Below are 20,774 nucleotides of genomic sequence, written 5' to 3' on the forward strand. Positions count from 1 at the left end.
TTTTTCCTGTGGACGGACTAAAGTCCGATGGGTCAGATGGGACAGGCGCCAGCTCCCGGATTAAGCCTAATTGAAGTTGGTTGGATGTAAAACAACGAATATTTTGTACAGACATTATCTTAAAGGCAAGGCAGGGCAGTTTTAGACAACTCCCAAAGTGCTTCGCTCATCCAAAAACACAACACTTGGATTTACAGTAATCTACAATTCTGTTGGCATCTTATGCGCAGCATAACAGTTAAATGCCTCTTCACCGTGTTTGCTTTGGAAACTTGGTCTCCACCAACGTGAACGTTCACCTGGCACTTTTCATTTGCTTCTAGTGTTTGTCATGATTCGACTCACGTCAACATTTTATTGTAAAAAGCAGTGAAAGCAAATGCCCTCCGCGCACGACACGATGACACATTTACATTTAGAGATGTAAAATGCAGCATTTTGATTTTGATTCAACGGTCAGATTCAGAGCATCATTTTTCTTGACATAAAATATCCCAAAAAATGCTACTGTTATTTTAATCGCTGGTTGCTTTATAGAAACAGCACCACAAAAAAAAGAAAGAAAAAACAACAGTCAAACGATTCGGGTGGAGTCAAATAGACGATGCTACCACTGACCATCCAACCCCGGAGATGGTGAGGGCTGCATGGGCTCGCTTCCAACTACTCGTGAAGCAAAAAAATCTGCACGGTCGCCTTGGCAGCACGAGCATCATCTCTCTGAAGCATTCGATGCAGATGACAATTTTCACTCATGCATTCATGACCACGTGAGTGCAAGACTGACAGGTGTGTGCGATTGCGTTTCAGGTGCAAGAAATCTCATGATGAGTCCAACACAGTGCAGCACCAAAACGTCTTTCATCTGCGCTCATCATTTTCACATACATGTGGCGGCGGCACACGAGGACTGTCTTCTTCCCCCCCCCCCCCCCCATACGTTTCACGTCAGTCACGAGTGTCCCTCGCATTTGTCATGTTGTTTGGGATTTGCAAGGGTTCGAACGCAGACGTTTTGCAGCCAAGCTTTTAAATAGCCTGTTGACCGCAGAAAATTTGGTAGAGTGTGTGACAGCGAGCGTGAGCTGCTGCCAAGAAGTGGTTTGGGGAGCGCGTGCGTGCGTGCGTGCGTGTGAGCGTGTGTGTGTGTGTGTGTGTGTAGTCGGCACTATGTGTTTTAGAGTTCTCCTGGGAGGATGCAATAGCACAGCCATTCACTAATGCCCTCCCCAGCTATCCCCACTCCTCTCCAACACTCATATAAACACGCTCGCTTTCACTTACACACACACACACTCACACACACACACCGGCTCATGAACCCGCCTCCCTCATCCCCGCACCCAAAAACTCCCATCTCTCTCTCTGCCATACCTCCACATCCTCGCACCGCCCCTCAACTAAAGTCAGCACACACACTCCGTTCTCTGCCAGAGGCGCCGACACAGAGCCAGGTGTGTGTGTGTGTGATTGCGTTCAGGTGTGGGCGTCTGTCGTGGATCTCGTAGTTGGAGCGCTCGGTGCGGTGCGGTGCGTTTCAGGGACCCCGATGAGAGGATAGCCGCGCGGCGAGTGTCCCCTTATGTGCCGTCCGAGGCAGGTGACGTTTCGTCCAAAGTGTGACCGTCATTTGTTGAGAACGTGCCATATCCACCTCGGTCCCCCGCGGGAGTGGAGGCGCGGACGGACGGGAGAAGCGTGCCGACGCGACGCCAAGCTGCGCGCCCGTGCGGCCATGGCCGAAGCGCTGGATGCGAATGCGATGGATTAGCAGCCGCCACGTCCCAAACGTGTCGCAGACGTTTCCCTTCATTCCCAGCCCAGGACAAGCACTCTCCATCACGGGATTATTTCCACTCTCGACGATCCTTCTCCTCCCCACCGAGCTGAGATGACAGAGGAGTGCGTGTTGCGCTGCGTGCTGATGCTCTGCTGTGCGCTCCTCTCCGCCAATGCCAGCAACTGGCTGTAAGTTTCAGTCCCTTTTTTTCCACCCTCTCATGTATTCTTACTTTTTTTTTTTGCCTGCCTTCATTAGAATGTGTGTGTGTGGGGGGGGGGTTGCTCAGTCTAACACAAACGCTGAGATTTAATAGTGCAAAACTCCGCATGCACCCTTCCTGCAAAAAATAAATAAATAAAATAAAATAAAAAAGTTAAAACTTTGCGCGCACTATTCGGGGGGGGGGGGGGGAAGAAACAGCGTGCACGTCTTCGCAAATGTCAACTCGGGTGATTTTTTTTTCTTTTTTTTCCCCTCATGTATTCTTACTTTTTTTTGCCTGCCTTCATTAGAATGTGTGTGTGTGGGGGAGTGGGGGGGGGGGTTGCTCAGTCTAACACAAACGCTGAGATTTAATAGTGCAAAACTCCGCATGCACCCTTCCTGCAAAAAAATAAAAAATAAAATAAAAACAGTTTAAACTTTCCACTATTCGAGGAAAAAAAACAGCGTGCATGTCTTCGCAAATGTCAACTCGGTTTATTTTATTATTTTTTTTGCAAGCCACAATATGAAACTCGTATATTCCGATAATTGGCTGCAGAATGGATGAGACGCGTCTCTTGCATCACGCCGATAACTCTTAACGCTTCAAGAAGAGTGTGATAAACTTACCGATGAAGAAGACACAGCAGATAATTAAAGCCACAAATCTTCAACGTCACGTAAATGGCGGAATGAAGAGCACTTCTTCACTTGTTGGGAGCCCGGCCAGCCACGCGGACTTTGATGTGAGTGGAAGATCGTCTGTTAAAGTTTCGTTTATTTATGGATGTTTATTTTTTTATTTTTTTCTGAAAATGGACAAAGGCGGCGTCGCTGACCATATGAAAAGTCACGCATTCCCACAAGCATTTTGTAATTTAGGATACCCCGCGACGTGAAATGAATTTGCAATCAAGCTCTGGAAGAAGATGAGAAGCGAACAGCGATCAAGTGCAAAAAAAAAAAAAAACGAAGATTGTTTTCCGCAGTTTGCGTTGCGCAATTGCGAAGTGTCCGCTCGGGTCGCATGTGCGTGCCTGCTCCGCCTGCGCGCGGTGGAGGCGGATGGGATGGTGAGGTGGCATTCCTGCATTCCTCCGCACTTCGGTACATTTTCGCGCTTCGATTCCACCACCTCTGATCTCCCATATCCATTTTTTTTTTACGAGCGGGGTCGATCATTAAGGGAGGAACCTTTGCCAATTAATTGCACGAAATTCACTGCAGCCCCCCTCCCACCCTTCACCCCAAGCGCGCCTGTCTTTCGGTCTTGCTGACGATTCCCATCCACTTTCAGAACATGTTACGGCAGGGTGCGTGACTTTTAGTGCCATTCGTTATTCCCGGTTCGCTCGCACTCTTGAAAGTTGATGTTGACACGAAGATAAGAGCGCCGCTCGCATACGGACCCGCTATAAGAAGAAGGAGTTCCGCGCGAAAGTCTTTGGCAAACACCTTGAAGTCTGTCACCGAGCGAGCGAGCGAGCGAGCGAGTGCGGAGTTTTAATTGTGCAGTTTGTGACTAATGGCGTGGTGACAGCAGACGTGTACGGGCAGGCTCGCGGAGCTGCTTGCAGTCTGCTCGATGGGGTTACTCGCCGCGATGGCTGCGTGGACCGCGTACGCGCCGAAGCTTCATTTTCACCTCCGCGGCCCAGCGGCGTGATGGTGCAATCAGCTCGCACGGACCCCCCCCCCCCCGCCCCCAACTTGATTGTTTTATATTTGTGGCCTCCATATCATTACTCACCAAATTGAATTTTTTGTCATCTGATTTAGCTGCGATTCAGTTGCCGTCAAGTCAAACTCGAGGCTCGGGGGCCAGATCCGGCCCGCCGTGTCATTTTATTTGGTCCGTGAAAGCAAACCATGTGTGTCAACTTGCTAAAATTTGTACAAAAATGTCCAATTGTCATGTGTAATAAATAGCGTTGAGATTTTCAGATAATTTTCTTGCCCAGTTTCTACTCACGTGACCAATTTTTGAACAAAATATTATAATTGTCGACTGATTTCGAAAGTAGTAATCTATTCATTTGTTGTGTCCAACTAATCATTTTCATAATGGCCCTTCGAGGGAAGACGTAACTCCAAATAGGCCCGCCGCTAAAATGAGTTTGACACCCCTGGTCTACGCTGTGAGCACCAAGGAGCCGGTCAATGCATGCTTACCATTACTCCTTTCACGATCGATCAATGTTATAGAAATGAGAGCTATTGCCTTACGTATTGGATCCATTTTGACAAATTTAATGACAAATACACACAAGTCTTTCTTTCACCCTGAAATTTGCTATAACTTTTCCAAAAGTGACCAACAATGACACACACAAAGAAAATGTCATTGTATTGTACAGGACCTCCAATATTTTACCCCACGTCCATTAAAAGTTGTGGATCTGATGGACATTTAAAAACTGAAACTGCACATAACATACATGTGTGCTTTATTTATTATTATTTTATATTGGGCGGCCCAGTAGTCCAGTGGTTAGCACGTTGGCTTCACAGTGCAGAGGTACCGGGTTCGATTCCATCTCCGGCCTCCCTGTGTGGAGTTTGCATGTTCTCCCCGGGCCTGCGTGGGTTTTCTCCGGGTGCTCCGGTTTCCTCCCACATTCCAAAAACATGCGTGGCAGGCTGATTGAACACTCTAAATTGTCCCTAGGTGTGAGTGTGAGCGCGAATGGTTGTTCGTCTCTGTGTGCCCTGTGATTGGCTGGCAACCAATTCAGGGTGTCCCCCGCCTACTGCCCAGAGACAGCTGGGATAGGCTCCAGCACCCCCCGCGACCCTAGTGAGGATCAAGCGGCTCGGAAGATGATGAAGATTAATATATTATATTATTATATATTATATATTATTATATTAGATTATTATTATAATTTTTTTATGAGAGAGTGGTTAACAGAGTTCAGGAGGTCGACTAAAAGTGTCCTGAGAACTGTCTTTGTTTCTACCACTTTTGCACAGTTCGCTCGGTTGAGAAACATGGCACCTGTTGGTGCACCGAGGGTCATGGGGGAACCTCAAAACAGCATAAAAATGATCAAACATGCAAAACAGAAAGAATGGCGGCATGCGTCAAGATAGCGGACCGAGGCTATCTTGACACATTTCAAAGTCCCGATTTCATGTCATTCCTTTTCCATTAGCCGAGTTTGCTTACAACAAACACCTTTATAACGTAAGCTTTATTATAACGGCCAGATTTTTTTTCCCCACAAGATATTGAAAAGGCTTTTTGTTCCGATGAACCGTGGTGAACGTCCGTCACGACCTTGCTTTTTAACAAAATGAACAACACGGGATTCCCCTCCGTTGCTTAGCAACGCTACTGATCGACTCGGCACATTGTTAAACTTCCTGAGGCACGGAACATTCCTGATTACATGATCTAAAAAACGCATCTAGTAACAGGAAGCAAATCGCGCTGTGTGTGAAGGCTGATATTGTATCGCACTTTGGATAGGGACGTCGCTCAAACGAAGCTTCAGCCAAGACTACAAATTGGCAAAGTCGACGAAATAATGCACATTTAGTCGCTCATCAATTTCATCACCCTTTGTTTTTTCTTGCTTCGTTCACTTTCTCCTGTCATGGGCTGGCAACCTCCGTGCGTTTCTTGAAGTGCAATTTGGGGTCTATGCAAATGGTGGCACACGCCCGCTAATTACCACCTGATCTGATCGTGTACTTGTCTGTGTGCGCATCCGCCTCGCACCGCGATTCGGAGAATGTACTGGCAGTAGAGCTCACTCAAAAACATCATGATTTACTGTGGAAGAAATGTGCCCGTTTTTACAGTCGGGGTGTAAATATTAGGTGGACCGGGCCCACCTAATATAAGGTAACAGCTGTGTTGGGTGAAGAATTTGGACCTGTGGGGCCTCATTTCAGTCATGCAACAGAAACAACCAAACGCAGGGCAGTAAAGGAGTCTTCAAGTTGGATACAACAGCTGTACGGGGCTCCGAAGCAAAGGAAAAGTTATGGGATCCGGAGGGAAATTAATATCCTGTCCTTTTAGGTCTCCAGTCGTACAGAGAGAAGAACATAACCCAAGAGGCCTCAGAGGCATTTTTATAGGTACGGTGTGTGTTTTTAAAAAAATAAATAAAAATAAATCATGATGATCTCGATTAAAAAAAAAGTGAAATAAATGAATACTGAGGAGTTCATTAACACTATAGGATACATTTGATCCTACTGGGATTTATTGCCAAGAACTGCACCAGTTCGGTGTGGCACGTTTTCGACGGTGGATTGAAACGGCAACGTTCAAATGCCAGATTGTTGTGATATGAACAAAACGTGACAAAGCCATAGTCTTTCAATACATTTTCAGCATGTAGAAGATCTATAACCCGTGCAACTGAAAATCATAGATCAATGTTTTAGCTAGGGGGGTTGGGGGTATAATAAAACCCGAGATAGCGTGGGCGCAAGAAACTATTTTGCCTCTAAGATTGAATTCCTTTTTGAACTAAGCTTTTATGTTATGTTTATTCACTTTGTATGCAGCGATGGCTGTTCGAAAGTGCTCTATAAATACTGTTGACTTGACTTAAGCTTGTGGCCCAAGTCACATGGATGACGGGCCGCAAATGGCCCCCGGGCCATAGTTTGGACACCCGGATGCCAATCATTGACATGATTACAACTTGTTGGTGTACTAAACAATGCTAAAGGACAGCAATATTCCATATTATTGTTTTTATTCAGTACCCGACTCGGAACGCTCCGAACAATCTGCACGGCAAGAAAACTGTCGGCATGTTTCGAAACATGACTATGAGGACAAATACAGATAACGGATAGCAGGTAACTCTGACGCTCCTTACTCGTAGCACCAAAGTGTTGTGGGTAGGGACAGTCAAGCGCATGTCCCGTATAAGGGTGGTGAGGTGCGAAAGAGATGGCAGGGTAACCAGAGAAAGCGGAGACCTTGGCAGCACACGCTGGCGCCTCACACTTTGTTCGCATTCACATGACATGCAATGAGGTTTGCGACATGTTATTTCAAGCCCTCTTGTCACCGCCGGGTGTGCAATTATCATGGCACGCTTGAATCGGCGGGGGAATCGCTCACGATGACCAGATCGGGACGAGGATTAGTTTAGGGCAGATCGGACCGACAGCGGGGGGAAAAAGAGCAGGCGGCCGCCCGCTGAAAGAGGAGATACGATCGTGGCACTCGGCGGAGAAGTGCGCCAGTCTTTCGGGAGACATAACACACCCTCTGGTGGCGACGAAGGTGGGCCGACGCTGGCTCAGGCGGCGACGGCGGCTGCAAACAGCTGATTGCAGCTGGGCCGCGCACCGTTCCAACTGTCCGGTGCTGGCGAGGAGTTTCTCTCCTGTGACTTTAACTCTGATTGTGCTATGTTCTTTTTTTAAGGGCAATTGAGGACTTTAAGGACTTGCAATTTCTGCATCGAGCCTGCGATTTTAGCGGACCGTTGCTTTCTTCAGTTGAAACGATGTTCCGGGCCTTTACTGCGTCCTCTTTCAGTTCTTTTTTGTTTGTGCCGGGTTCTCCATTCCGGCTCCGCTTCGGGAGGTGAAGCCCTTTGTGTTGTATTTTGTATGGTAGGTACGGCGGCTGCAAACAGCTGATTGCGGCTGGGCCGCGCACCGTTCCAACTGTCTGGTGCTGGCGAGGAGTTTCTCTCCTGTGACGTTAACTCTGATTGTACTATGTTCTTTTTTTAAGGGCAATTGAGGACTTTAAGGACTTGGAATTTCTGCATCGAGCCTGCGATTTTAGCGGACCATTGCTTTCTTCAGTTGAAATAATGTTCCAGGCCTTTACTGCGTCCTCTTTCAGTACTTGTTTGTTTCTGCCGGGTTCTCCATTGCAGCTCCGTTTCGGGAGGTGAAGCCCTTTTGTGTTGCATTTTGTATGGTAGGTACGGCGCCATCCAAATAAAGTTGAATGAAACTAAATTCATTCTGCACATTCTCGGTTTCATCATGTCTCATAAGAGGCCGCGGAGGACGGTACAGGACAAGAATGCGCATTATTGTCTTCCCATCGATACGCCCCGGCCTTCGTGTGCGAACACATGCCTGACCCTTTCGTGACCTTTGCCCGCGTTTCGTCCCCATCCACCATTGAAAACGTTTAATGAAGGAGACTCAGCGGTGATGAGGCGAGCACCAAATATGTATTCTAGCCTCCTACACAGATATGCTTTTATCCATACAAATATGTGTCCAACACATAGTTTACACATGTGTGATAACTGTGTAAATAGAAAGCTCGATGGTGCGTGTCCAAACTTGCCCACTTTGCATGAATGATCGCAATGCCACAAGCCGGGACGTTTCCACATCTCGCAAGCGAATGAATGCGAGTCTTTGACATGATAGAAAAGCTCTTTCAACTCATCATGTTAATTGCGTACAAATAACATGCTCCCCTAATCTGACCGTATGAATAAATCAGGTAGATGAGTACTCGCCTGGTGACACGAGCGACGATTTACAGAGTCTGCCTGCTGAAAACGTTGCAAATTGCGGGCGCCTTGCTGTTGAGGGGAGCAATAAAAATCGGACAAACGTTCCGAAAGTAATTAATTGAGTGAAGTGGGAACTTGGGAGTCCGCCTCCACACCCAATTTTTTATGTTACCTTTTCACGAGATGAAGAGAGATTTCCAACAATTCCGAACATGGCGGAGACCGGTCGGCCATATTGGCAAAAATATGCAGAGAGGATTGCGCCGGCACGGAATTCTGGATCCGCCAGCATTTGTGCGCCGTCATAGTTGCGCTGTCCATGAAATTAAAGTCTCTTGTAAGCAAACTGCTCCAACTGTCTCAGGTTTGAAGGGTACCGTATGTCCAGGCGACACGTTTCAACTCCTTCAACAGGATTTAGATGTGGGCTCATCAAAGGGCCAGTAAAGTTTTGACTCTTGTCATTTTTCGCTGTATACTTTGGTACTATTGGAGGACTCTTTACCAGCAAAAAATGAGACCGAGTTTTCCGTCTTTGCTATCTAACGGACATTCTCCAAGATTTATGGCTTTTGGCAAATTCCAGGCTTGTCAGTTTCAGCCATGTTTTTTTTTTCTTCTTTTGCTAAGCCATGAAAGAAATGGACAACTGCACCTACTGTGAAACGCCAGCGTCAGCTCTCTAATGTTCTCGGGATTCTTCGCTCCATCTGGCACAAGGTGTCTCAAATCTGTCCAAGGTCCAATGAAATACTGTGATATTGTTTCTATTTTAGGGAAGGAAAAAAAAAGCGTCTGCTGTCAGGATAACTGCAAGCGAAAGCCAAAGCCATTGCATCTATAGTACAGTGCATAAATCATACGCCAACGTTGGATACGTTGCTCTAGAAATGCCAAAATGATCTTTTTGACATTGGTCTATTCATTCAGACGTGATCGGAAACCCGTCACAAATGTCCTTGCCTCGTCAGCAGAATCATTACTCGGACATGCCCCCAAAGAAATAGATTTTCAGGACATGAGAAATGCCCGAAATGAGTTTTCTCCGCAGGGTGTCCGGGCTCTCCCTTAGAGATAAGGTGAGAAGCTCGGTCATCCGGGAAGGGCTCAGAGTCAAGCCGCTTCTCCTCCATATCGAGAGGAGCCAGATGAGGTGGCTTGGGCATCTGATTCGGATGCCTCCTGAGCGCCTCCCCGGTGAGGTGTTCCGGTCATGCCCCACCGGGAGGAGACCCCGAGGAAGACCCAGGACACGTTGGAGAGACTATGTCACCCAGCTTGCCTGGGAACGACTCGGGATCCCCCGGGGAGAGCTGGACGAAGTAGCTAGGGAGAGGGAAGTCTGGGCTTCCCTGCTAAAGCTGTTGCCCCCGCGACCCGGCCCCGGATAAGCGGTAGATGATGGATGGATGGATGGATGGATGGAGAAATGGCCTTTCGGTGGGCACACAATGACAATTTTGCATCTGGTCTCAATTTGGTAGCGGCGACCGTGGGTGAAACAGACGTGCTAATCACAATTTCCACCATCCTATCATATCCCAGTTCACGTTCTCCAATGAAATTGTCAAGTGTCAAAAGAGTGCATTTCGAAACAATCAGCTGCTGTCTCCTATGGAACTACAACATGACGGACGGTGTTCTTGCGATATCACCTTGACATACCTTTTCATCCGCTTTCAATTCCGACCCGATGTGCGAGACGAAAAGTAACATTTTGTCTCGATAGCAGGCTACGGTCGATGTAGGCTCAAGCACGCAAAGGCGCGCACACGCACACCGATCACATGCACACAATGTTTCCGAGCCTTATTGGGTGATGGCACTGATACCGGGCGAAAGGTTAGTCCGTGGATTTTCCCGTCTTTCATTTGTTTTTTCCCAAATTGGCATGAAACGGTGGATGTGTGAACGTGTCTGTGTTTCTGCGTGTGAGGCTTGTGGTGTTGGCAGAGCGTGTTATTTTTAGGGGGGCAATGAGCTCGAGTGGAGCCACCGGCATATAAATACACCCAGACACACGTGTAAGCTCATAAACACACTAACAAACAAACATATTACCATAGTATCGGGGTTGCCTCACATTTTTCCGCCCATTCACCACCGCCTGACTTTCAACCATTGGTATTTCTTCAACAAGTGACTGGAAAAAGGTACTTTTTCCAATGCCCTTTGACCTTCTACACTCGCCCGTACACTTGACATTCGTTCAGCTCCACGAAGGTCATTTTTAAACGAACTACTGCATAGAGCAGAGTCTTCCTGTGAGGAGACTTGATCAAGGCAGATGACACAGCAGCTCACGAGCAAGGATCACAATAAACTAGTGAAATAGCGCCCTCTACAGGTTTCAGTATGACTCGGTAATGTAGCGCACAGTAAAACAGCACATTTTGTCAGGAGGATTGTTTCAAAATTATGGCTTTTCTTTTGATGAAAAGGAGGAGGAGGGTCATGTGACCCAAATACGCAATGAACTCCGGCCGCTGGTTGTAAAGTGTCCTTGAGTGTCTTGAAAGGCACTTATAAATTAAATTTATTATTATTATTATTATTATTATTATTATCTCTAGCTGCACTTTCTGGATTTGTTTGGGCCTGATAGTTTCTGATTAATAATTTTAAATTTTTTTTTTTTTTGTTTAGTTTTTTTCCATTGCAATTTTTTTTTTAACAACGGCATTGCCGTTCCACCGACTGTTTATTATTTGGTTTGCGCGACTACCACGGTAGACTGAAATGGTGTTGTGTAGATAGTTAAGCAGTTGTAAAGTCAGAGTGTAGAAAGTAATGCAAAAAAATATATAGAAAAAAAAAAACTAACCAAAGGAATGCAACGATGGGTTGGTGACCAGGCAGCAGGTTGACGATGGTTACCATGTCAGACTGGCAATCTTGACCTCATGGGTTTGAATTTCTGCTTGGGTGATGCTCTATGATCCGAATGAGGACAAGCAATATACTAAATTGATGGATGGATGGTTTGTGACCATTCTGAGCGTAGATGGGAGAAAGTTCCAGAAAGAAAACCTTGACTGCAGTCACTCCTGCTAAACTTGCACAACAGCAACAACCCTCTCTTACATTCCTGCACAGTCTACACCCAGAAAATGGTATCTCACCCAAAACCGCACAGATATGATCCAGTCCGGCCATGAACAGGCAAAATTATTTACAAAATAGAGGCATGGACATATTTTGGACCTTAACGGTTCCATATGAGTCGCCCATCTTAATATTATTGCACAATTATTGGTGAACAGTCGAGTCAGGGTTTGACAAAGTCATTTTCTCACGATGTGCGACCAGTTTCATCCTTGTCAGTATTTTCTGTCCGAGATAACATGTCATAAAGTCTCCCTTGTTTGGATTTATCTCTTATTTTCACAAGGCTGCGGGGGGTTCCAAGTGGGAGGCTTGGTTCATTCCACCTGGCCCGAGGTGCATCTACGGACAGCGCTTGTGTGTTTGCGTTGCATTAGGCGTCACGGCCTGCGCAACAGCGCCGGCTCCACTGGGTTTAGCCCGGTGGGATTTATGCAGGAAAGAGGGAGTGTGAGACGGGGGGTAGAGACGTGAGCTGGCGCTGTGTGCGTGTGTGTTGCTCTGCCCTTCTATGGGTTGACTCCTCTGCCTGTTGGGTGAGATGTTTTGTTAACCTCGTCTAAGGGAAGCAAGGGTACGCGCCGCAGAATGAGCAGATAACAGGACGGAGGGCTGAAAATGAAACACGCTTGCTCAAGGTCTGTCTGTTCCTTTCCCATGACTTAACCAACAAAAAAAAAGAAGAAAATTTAAAACCCCCCCACGCATGAGAAGCTTCTCCATCCTTTCTAAAAGAATCGGAAGACTGACGCCGAGCCCTTCATTTGTATGGACTCGGTATTAGACAAGAGATGACATTTTCAGCTTTATTTGTCCCTGAATTGTCATTTGCCCGAATCAACCGATTTACATGAGAGCGACATTATTGAAACATGTCAGTTGGGTTGAGAAAAATGATTCTTACTGACGACGCACCAGCTAGCTCGCAACAAGCGCCGGCCGGCTGCCTACAAGTCCGGTGAACTCATTCAGTACCAGCCAATTCTGGACCAAGTCTGAAAAGACGTTTATAAACGTCTTTGGGAGTGAATGAGTTAAGCACGGAGTCACACCTAAATCGCTAATCGAGACAAGAACCATTCTCACGAAGGAAGCGATGGTGGGGGGGGGGGGGGGAGACGCAGAAGCCTTGCTAATTGCTATTCAACTCATTCAGTACCAGCCAATTCTGGACCACGTCTGAAAAGACGTTTATAAACGTCTTTGGGAGTGAATGAGTTAAGATTGACACGCATTCGCCAGACACGGGAATCAAGTGCTTAGGAAAACGAGTAATTTGCAGATGTCTGACTGGAACCATGTTCAAGTTGCGCATATATCCAATTTAGCACAGGAAAAATGCAGGCGGATAAGTTTCTGGACTCTGGACAACAAATTCAATTTATGTTTCCAGACAAGACAATACAGGTTGCTGTTCCACATCATGTGAATTTAAGAACTAAAAATGGTTGATCATATCAAAGAGAATTCACGTCAACATTCATGACATTGTCGCCGGGTTTATTACATCATAAAAAATAGTCCTTGCTTCAAATCCATGGGATTAACCAGGAAAAAAAATGCTCCTCGAAATGAGAAATTTGCTCCTCAAAATGGAATCACTGATTAGAAAAGTTGCTCCATAGAGTATTTTTTTCACGCTTTTCAGCGTCTAATGCTGAAGCGGTCAGCCGTCCTCCGCCGTCAAACTCAACCCACTGACATGCTGGAAACAAAGCCAGCAAGAAACATGCTTGGTGCGGGTTGCATACTAGAGCGCCATCATGGAAACTGTGTCCGTCTTCATCATGAAGACGGTCCGAGTCAATCTACAACAAGTGAGTCACCGCGAGGTCACTTGCGAGTGTGGACTGTATGTTGGTGGATATGGCTGAGATGCTGCGGAGTAGCAGGGGAGCGAGGTTATCGCCGTGATGAGTGCTGAATACGGACATTGTCTGGTTGGGGCCGGGCAACGGCCTTCAAAGAGGCGGCGAGAGAGGAGGATTATCTGCGCTGTTGAGAGGATGAGATGAGAAGGGGACCTGGAAAGAAAGGAGGTGTTTGACCTCCGAGACTTCTGAAAGGGCGATGGGGAAACTGCTTGCTCTCTCATTTGTTTTTTTGGGGGTTTTTTTCTTGCCCGTTAAGAAATGTTGGAAATCCAATTCAGGCTCAAATTGTCGTTTTCATCGAAACGGAATTAACTACGGTGATAATTTATGAGTCGCGATAGCCGTAGATGTGTAAAAGGGACAAAATACGGAGTCACAACAAGTGAAAAAAAAAGTGAACTGCTGTTGATGGTGAAACAGAATTTGAATGTCATGATCTGTTTTTTTTCCCAATATATTTACTTTGTTGTGTTTTTTTTTTCATGTTTGTCTCATTAGGTTTCTGTCCATGTGTCCTCATCAGACCCCTCCCTCCCCCCACCCCCCTCCGTCACTTTTATGTCTACCAATCAGCTCCTTAAGCCACTGGCGACTTGTCCAGGTGTTTCGTGTTGTCTTGTCAGTTTGTTCGAATATAATTCCCTGCTCAGGCTTGATTGTCTCATGACTTTTTTTGGTGTACCTGACGTGTTCCCTTCTCTAACTCTGTTTCGTATTTTGATTGGCTGCGCTGTTATTTGGACTTCTATGAATTGAGTATATTTAGATTCCCCAGGCCTTTTGTATAATTTTTGGAAAATTAATTCAATTTTAACTCTATTAGTGAGTTAACTAAACAAATTAACTCAATTTTGTTTTGAGTTCCTGCCTTGCCTCCCGACACTTGGGCCCAGACAACAACCATGCTTGACCTTGACGCCCAATCATTCTTTCTCTTTTCTCTCTTTTCATGTCTTCTTTCTTTTGGTATTTTGTTATTTTTTTTACAGACTATGGAAATTGAAATTCTTGCTTTTTTTTTTGAGTATCCCAGTAAAGTGCTTTGAATCATTTCAGCAGAATTTCCCAAGCTCTGGCGATGCGCCACTCTATTCCACTGAAAAAGACACGCAAGGGCTTTGCGGAGGGTACGTGTGGTCCTGGGAACTCATAACCCAGGACTCATAAAACGGGCTTCAGAGACCTTAAGGAAAACCTGGTAGGCTGTCCTGCGGCAGAATAAGAGCATTTAAGTCCGTTGGAGGACCACTTGTGTGCGTTCGTCTCAAAAGCAACTCGAATACTAAAGCAATTTTTTTTTTTGGGGTGGGGGGTATTTTTGCTAACGTCTGGTTTTGACAACAAAAGATAAGATTGAGTCATCAAATGATTGAAATGTTAAAGAAGTGACATACTTTAAGTTTTTGTGTTTTCCTGATTAAAAAGAAAAAGTTAACTAAATCATCGTTGCCTGTCATACTTTTGGATCGTTCAAAGTGTTGCTTCTGGCCATAAAATAGCTTTTTTTTTCTTCTTTTTTTTAAACACGTGCGCAATGGCAGTGGACTCGTTTCAGACTCAACAAGCAATCAAACATGACATGTCGGGAACCTTTGGGCTGCTTAGACAGTACAGAATCAAGGCCCCGACCTCAAAGCGGAATTCGATGTCGGAAATGGTGAAAGCCTATTTCTGTGAAGCGCAGCTGGGCCTGGAGATATGAGAGTGAAGTGAGTTGCGGTTGCTTGTCGGCGGTCAGGGCATCAAAACCGATGCCATTTTTCTCACACGTCCACAATTGTGCGTGCGCACGCTCGCGCATGTGAGTGTATGCCGTATATCTTTCTGACCTGTCTGGCCTCGAGGTGCTGTCTGTGATAAAGCACTTTCGCTCCTCACAGTGTACTCACCAACCAGACCTTCATCCGAAACATTCTCACAACATCATGGGAACTGAGCCTTGCCCCACCGAATGTGAACGGCGCTTTTTAGCAAAGTCACGCGATCCTCGCTTAACACTCCAACTGCCAGCTAAAACCACCACGCGCTGGCTGTATTTTCACGTATTTTCGCTCGATCGTGTCAGCGCAGTGTTGCGACACGGTGTTGCTCGTTCATACAAAGTCAAATCATTGCCATCATTTCTCTTGTTTTCCCCCCCATCAGGTACCTGGCCAAGCTATCGTCAGTCGGAAGCATCCGGGATGAGGAGACGTGCGAGAGGTTACGAGGCCTCATCCACAGACAGGTGCATTAAACGATGGCACGGCAAAACGGTGTTCAGTCACACCACGGCGATGAAATACAAACTTCCTAATTTGGTTCAAGGGGTGTCCTTTCAAAATGATCAGTGTTGCAGGGGTGCCCAAAACTTTTTTGAGCGACGATCTACTTTTCGATCAACCAACCTCCCTGCGATCGACCCGTTAGCATGTGAACGATCGTAGCTCACCGATCGATCGCGATCGACCTAATGGGCACCCCTGGTGTAGAGCCACTTATTATTATTTTCCCGTTTTGATGTTTTGTCCCGAAAAAGCATTTTGCGCAATGCGCCCTGACCTCGCTGACGCGCCTTCTGTTCCGCTGCAGGTTCAGATCTGCAAGCGCAGCGTGGAGGTGATGGACGCGGTGCGCCGCGGCGCTCAGCTGGCGATAGACGAGTGTCAGTTCCAGTTCCGTAACCGTCGGTGGAATTGCTCCACTCTCGAGAGCATGCCCGTGTTTGGCAAAGTGGTCACCCAGGGTAAGTAAGCACAGCCGTGACAAGTCATTCGATGCAATTATTCATTACAACATTTATTCAACACCTTTGTCTTTTGTGCGTTCTGTGCATTATGAGTCAATGTGACTGCGTGTGTGTGTTTTTTTTTTTAAGGCACCCGCGAGGCTGCCTTTGTGTATGCCATCTCAGCAGCCAGTGTGGCGTTTGCGGTCACGAGGGCCTGCAGCAGCGGAGAGCTCGAAAAATGTGGCTGTGACCACAACGTGCACGGAGTCAGTCCAGAGGGTGCGTATCACACGCGTGCAAAATAATAATTAAAAAAAAAATTGGCAAGCACAACAACGCATCCAGTCGATTATACTTCCAATATTTGAAGAGAGCATCTGTTCTACATCATTTGTCATTCATCCGACGGGGGGAAAAATAGGTCGTTTAATTCTTCCACGATAAAGCCGTAGCTATGTAAAAAAAATAACAAGTCAAGTAGAAAAAAAAAAAGTAAATAAATGCCGTTGCTTGAATGTGCATGAACTAAAAGTGGTGCTTGTGTGATTATCGCGGGCCTATTATCACTGACTCAGTGTTGCGCTGGTGTCAGACTGCGGTTGGAGCCAGACGGCAAAACAATGAGACCTCTTATAAGTAGAATGCAAAGTTGCTGACTTGTGGCGAATGGTTTGCTGGTTCAACACTATGAGGATCACCTCAGACATTTCAGTGTCATTTGATACCCTATTTGGGGGGGGGGTTAGCTATTAAAAAATAAAAAAAATAATAAAAAAAGATCTTCTCATGTCTTGTCACAGGATTCCAGTGGTCGGGATGCAGTGACAACATTGCTTACGGAGTGGCTTTTTCTCAGTCCTTTGTGGATGTGAGGGAGAGGAGTAAAGGCCAGTCCTCCAGTCGGGCCCTCATGAACCTGCACAACAATGAGGCCGGCAGGAAGGTAACTCGGGGGCTCTCACCGCATGTCGTGCTTGGGCCATCTATTCATTTTAACTTTGGGTTTTGTCATTACGATGTCATTACGAGATTCCTGTAGAGCAGCCTCGTCAAAGCCGCGTTTTGTTGTAGAAGTGGAGTCTGTAAGGTTCAGAACAATATTAATGTCTATTTGCACAAAAAAAAAAAAGAAAAAAAGATGGTCAAATTGTCACACATCAACGTTTTATTGTTTCATCTTACGTGGTCAAACACAAGAGGTGTACCGAAATCATTTTACCACATTAAACTATTAATTAAACTATTACTATATAATTATAACTATTAAACTATTAAACTACTATAAACTATTATTAACATTAATTAAAGGCCCGGTAGTCCAGTGGTTAGCACGTCGGCTTCACAGTGCAGAGTTACCGGGTTCGATTCCAGCTCCGGCCTCCCTGTGTGGAGTTTGCATGTTCTCTCCGGGCCTGCGTGGGTTTTCTCCGGGTGCTCCGGTTTCCTCCCACATTCCAAAAACATGCGTGGCAGGCTGATTGAACACTCTAAAAATTGTCCCTAGGTGTGAATGTGAGCGTGGATGGTTGTTCGTCTCTGTGTGCCCTGCGATTGGCTGGCAACCGATTTAGGGTGTCCCCCGCCTACTGCCCGAAGACAGCTGGGATAGGCTCCAGCACCCCCCGCGACCCTAGTGAGGATCAAGCGGTTTGGAAGATGAATGAATAAAGGGCTTTCGGTTTGATGCGGCACAGTTCTACAAAAACGACAACGTCCGTAATCAGGACAGGCAGGCTCACTCCCGCCCCTAGTGGACATAAGCGGCATGAAAAAAAAATGGACGCTGGATGGACTTTGGCGTCAATCCAAAATGAGCATTATTTTTGTAAAGATGGACTCTTGGGTACAGCGCTTGCATTTGATCTCCACTCATGGTTTACGATTTGCGAAACTGTCAAGTGAGCATGTTTGTTCTGCGCTGTCCTATTTGGAATGAAACCATCCCGCCAAGCGCATCAAGTTTGTGGCATTTTTTTCAGGCCATCCTGGCTCACATGCGCGTGGAGTGCAAATGTCACGGCGTGTCGGGCTCGTGCGAGGTGAAGACCTGCTGGAAAGCGATGCCCCCCTTCCGCAAAGTGGGCAACGTCATCAAGGAGAAGTTTGACGGGGCCACCGAGGTGGAACAGCGCAAAATGGGCTCCGCCAAAGTCCTGGTGCCTCGCAACTCCCAGTTCAAACCACACACCGATGAAGATCTGGTCTACTTAGAACCCAGCCCGGACTTCTGCGACCACGACCCCCGCACGCCGGGTATGCTGGGCACGGTGGGGCGCCAGTGTAACCGAACCTCCAAAGCCATCGACGGCTGCGAGCTGATGTGCTGCGGCCGCGGTTTTCAGACGCAACAGGTTGAGGTGGTGGACAGGTGCAGCTGTAAGTTCCACTGGTGCTGCTACGTCAAGTGCAAGCAGTGCCGCAAAATGGAGGAGATGCACACTTGCCGATGATGAAACGGGTCCTGCTGATGAACGGAACAGATGCCTCGCGCTCCTGATCGGGACTCGAGAGCACACAGGAGGATGAATGAAGCGCCTCCTTCAGCTGGATAGGACCAAAGCTTCGAACGCTCGCCAATGGAAACGCGACGAGCATCCGAGAAGGGCGCCGGCATCCACTTCCTTGTCATGCTCTTTGTGTCTTGTCAATCGTCGTCCTCCCTCTGCGCCTTCTTGTGATGTTTAACTTATTTGTTGAGACTGAGGAGCTTATCTGCGATTGACTAAGAAGGAGCGAGCAGTCTAGCGGAGATAAGGAGGGACAAACAGCATCCATGGGTGGGTGGCGTTAAGGGTTTTGGGGTCTTGAGGGGGGGCTGGCAGCCATCTGTCCTTGCTGCTGCTGCTGCTGCTGCTTCGGGGACTCGATGGGAGTGCTGCACGTCCATAAAAGACACATCGCAAAGACTGAATCCGCCATACATGGACTTGATGTGATTTGCTTTCCGTGCGCGCATGGCTGCACTGATCTAAGTCTTCGTCGGATGCGGTTTCATGACGCTGCTCTACTTACACATTTCACATGCCGACGTGATTCTTGTCCGAAGGGTGACGATGAATGACACGCGAAAGCCACTATCGCCGACTTTGTCTCTCTCTCTCTCTCAAACTCAAAAAGCGCCAGCATTAACGGAAGGGAAAAAAAAAGAAACACTCGGAAGCACTCATTCCCGCTCAAAAAGATCCTTGCCGATCAATGGCAAGGAGAGCTAATAGACCCCGTTTACACCGAGCGGCACGGTTTGGTTCAGTTTTTTTTTTCAGAATCACAATCAGAATCATCTTTATTGGCCAAGTATGTAAGACACACAAGGAATTTGTCTCCGGTATAACATGCTGCACTAGTATCATCGTAAACAACAAAATCATTGAACCATTTTAGAGTAACCAGGAGTTTTGTAGTACCATTTTGTAGTACAAGAAGAGTGACTACGTCAGTGACTGTTTAAGGAGTTAATGGCTAAAGGGAAGAAGCTGTTTAAGTGTCTACTGGATTTGGTGCGCATGGATCTGTAGCGTCTGCCTGAGGGGAGTGGCTGAAAAAGGTGGTGGGCAGGGTGCGGGGGGTCCAGGAGGATTTTCCGTGCCCTTGTCTTGATTCTTGCAGTGTGCAAGTCCTCAAGAGTGGGTAGGGCGGTGCCAACGATTTTTTCTGCCGTCCTAACTGTCATTTCATGATGGGTCCCCAAATCTGAACTGCAGAATCCCACAGCCAATCCCGCAGCGGCACTGAAAATGAAAGGATGCAAGGATGTCAGTTTGTTTTTGAGCACACCTTTGTTCAAGGACAACCGTTCCCCACTTTGCTCACAAATCTCCCTGAAAATCAGATTTGGAATGAATGATTGGTTTCAAAGTTGCACTGAAGAAAAATGGTGGTGTTTTCATTCCCATTTTCATTCCCATTGTGGTTGCACACCATCAAATGGCCTGGATCCAGATCCCTTTTTTTTTAAAGAGATGTAGTCTCCTTAGAAAAAAAATGCATTTGGATCTGGTTCTAGGTGAGATTCCTAAGAACTATTGCTTGAAATAAAAAGATTTAAAGAACGCAAAATTTTCGGAGGGTGATCCCTCATCAGGTCATGGTCCTCTTTTTGGAATTCATATGTCACGCTACTGTGGCCTCATCCTGCCAGACACAGAAAAACGAACACCAGATCCACGTTGGCTTTCACATTGCTCTTGTATTCCCTCGTTTCCTAAAGGCCAATGTAAACACATCTAAAAAAAAATAAAATAAAAAATAACCCCAAGCATATTTACCAAACACCACGAAAAGTCGACGTCGTCTGACGGATGGTTGCTGAGCCTTTTTCACCATGCATGATGACTGAAGCACTTTCTCTCCAACCGCACATAAAGACCACCCCCCACCCTCCCCCCCGCCGCGCCGCAGCATCGCACGTGTGACCGCATATGGCCAATTTGTACCACCCAAAAGCCACGCTTGCCTATCATAATAATGTGGGCTCATTATAATAATCATCATGTAGACCTGTAAAGACTTATACACTGAAGATTATACTGCCTATGAATGTCTGTTTATGTTGAATATATGCTGTGTCAAATACATATGTTGTCACTGACTGCTCTTTTCAACCGGATGTGTGTGTGTGTGTGTTTGTATGCAAA

At 46.6% G+C, this 20,774-nt stretch overlaps 1 protein-coding gene and 1 long non-coding RNA gene across 3 annotated transcripts in view; both read left to right on the top strand.

Moving 5' to 3' along the window:
- Positions 1 to 20,774, top strand: part of LOC127608117 (uncharacterized) — a 37,257-nt gene that overhangs the window by 12,891 nt on the left and 3,592 nt on the right. The window lies entirely within an intron of this gene.
- wnt4 (wingless-type MMTV integration site family, member 4) lies at positions 1,467 to 20,737 on the top strand. 2 transcript variants are annotated; one of them, XM_052077008.1, is made up of 6 exons: positions 1,467 to 1,968; positions 15,576 to 15,657; positions 16,002 to 16,155; positions 16,288 to 16,419; positions 16,941 to 17,083; positions 18,120 to 20,737. In XM_052077008.1, the coding sequence occupies exons 1-6, from the start codon at positions 1,892 to 1,894 to the stop codon at positions 18,588 to 18,590; spliced, it is 1,059 nt and encodes a 352-aa protein (XP_051932968.1). In that variant the 5' UTR covers positions 1,467 to 1,891; the 3' UTR covers positions 18,591 to 20,737. The 2 variants fall into 2 exon arrangements, with proteins under 2 accessions (XP_051932968.1, XP_051932969.1); XM_052077009.1 differs by lacking the exon at positions 1,467 to 1,968 and adding an exon at positions 2,465 to 2,733.

Source organism: Hippocampus zosterae, chromosome 9, assembly GCF_025434085.1.
Source record: "Hippocampus zosterae strain Florida chromosome 9, ASM2543408v3, whole genome shotgun sequence".
Classification (NCBI taxonomy): Eukaryota; Metazoa; Chordata; class Actinopteri; order Syngnathiformes; family Syngnathidae; genus Hippocampus; species Hippocampus zosterae.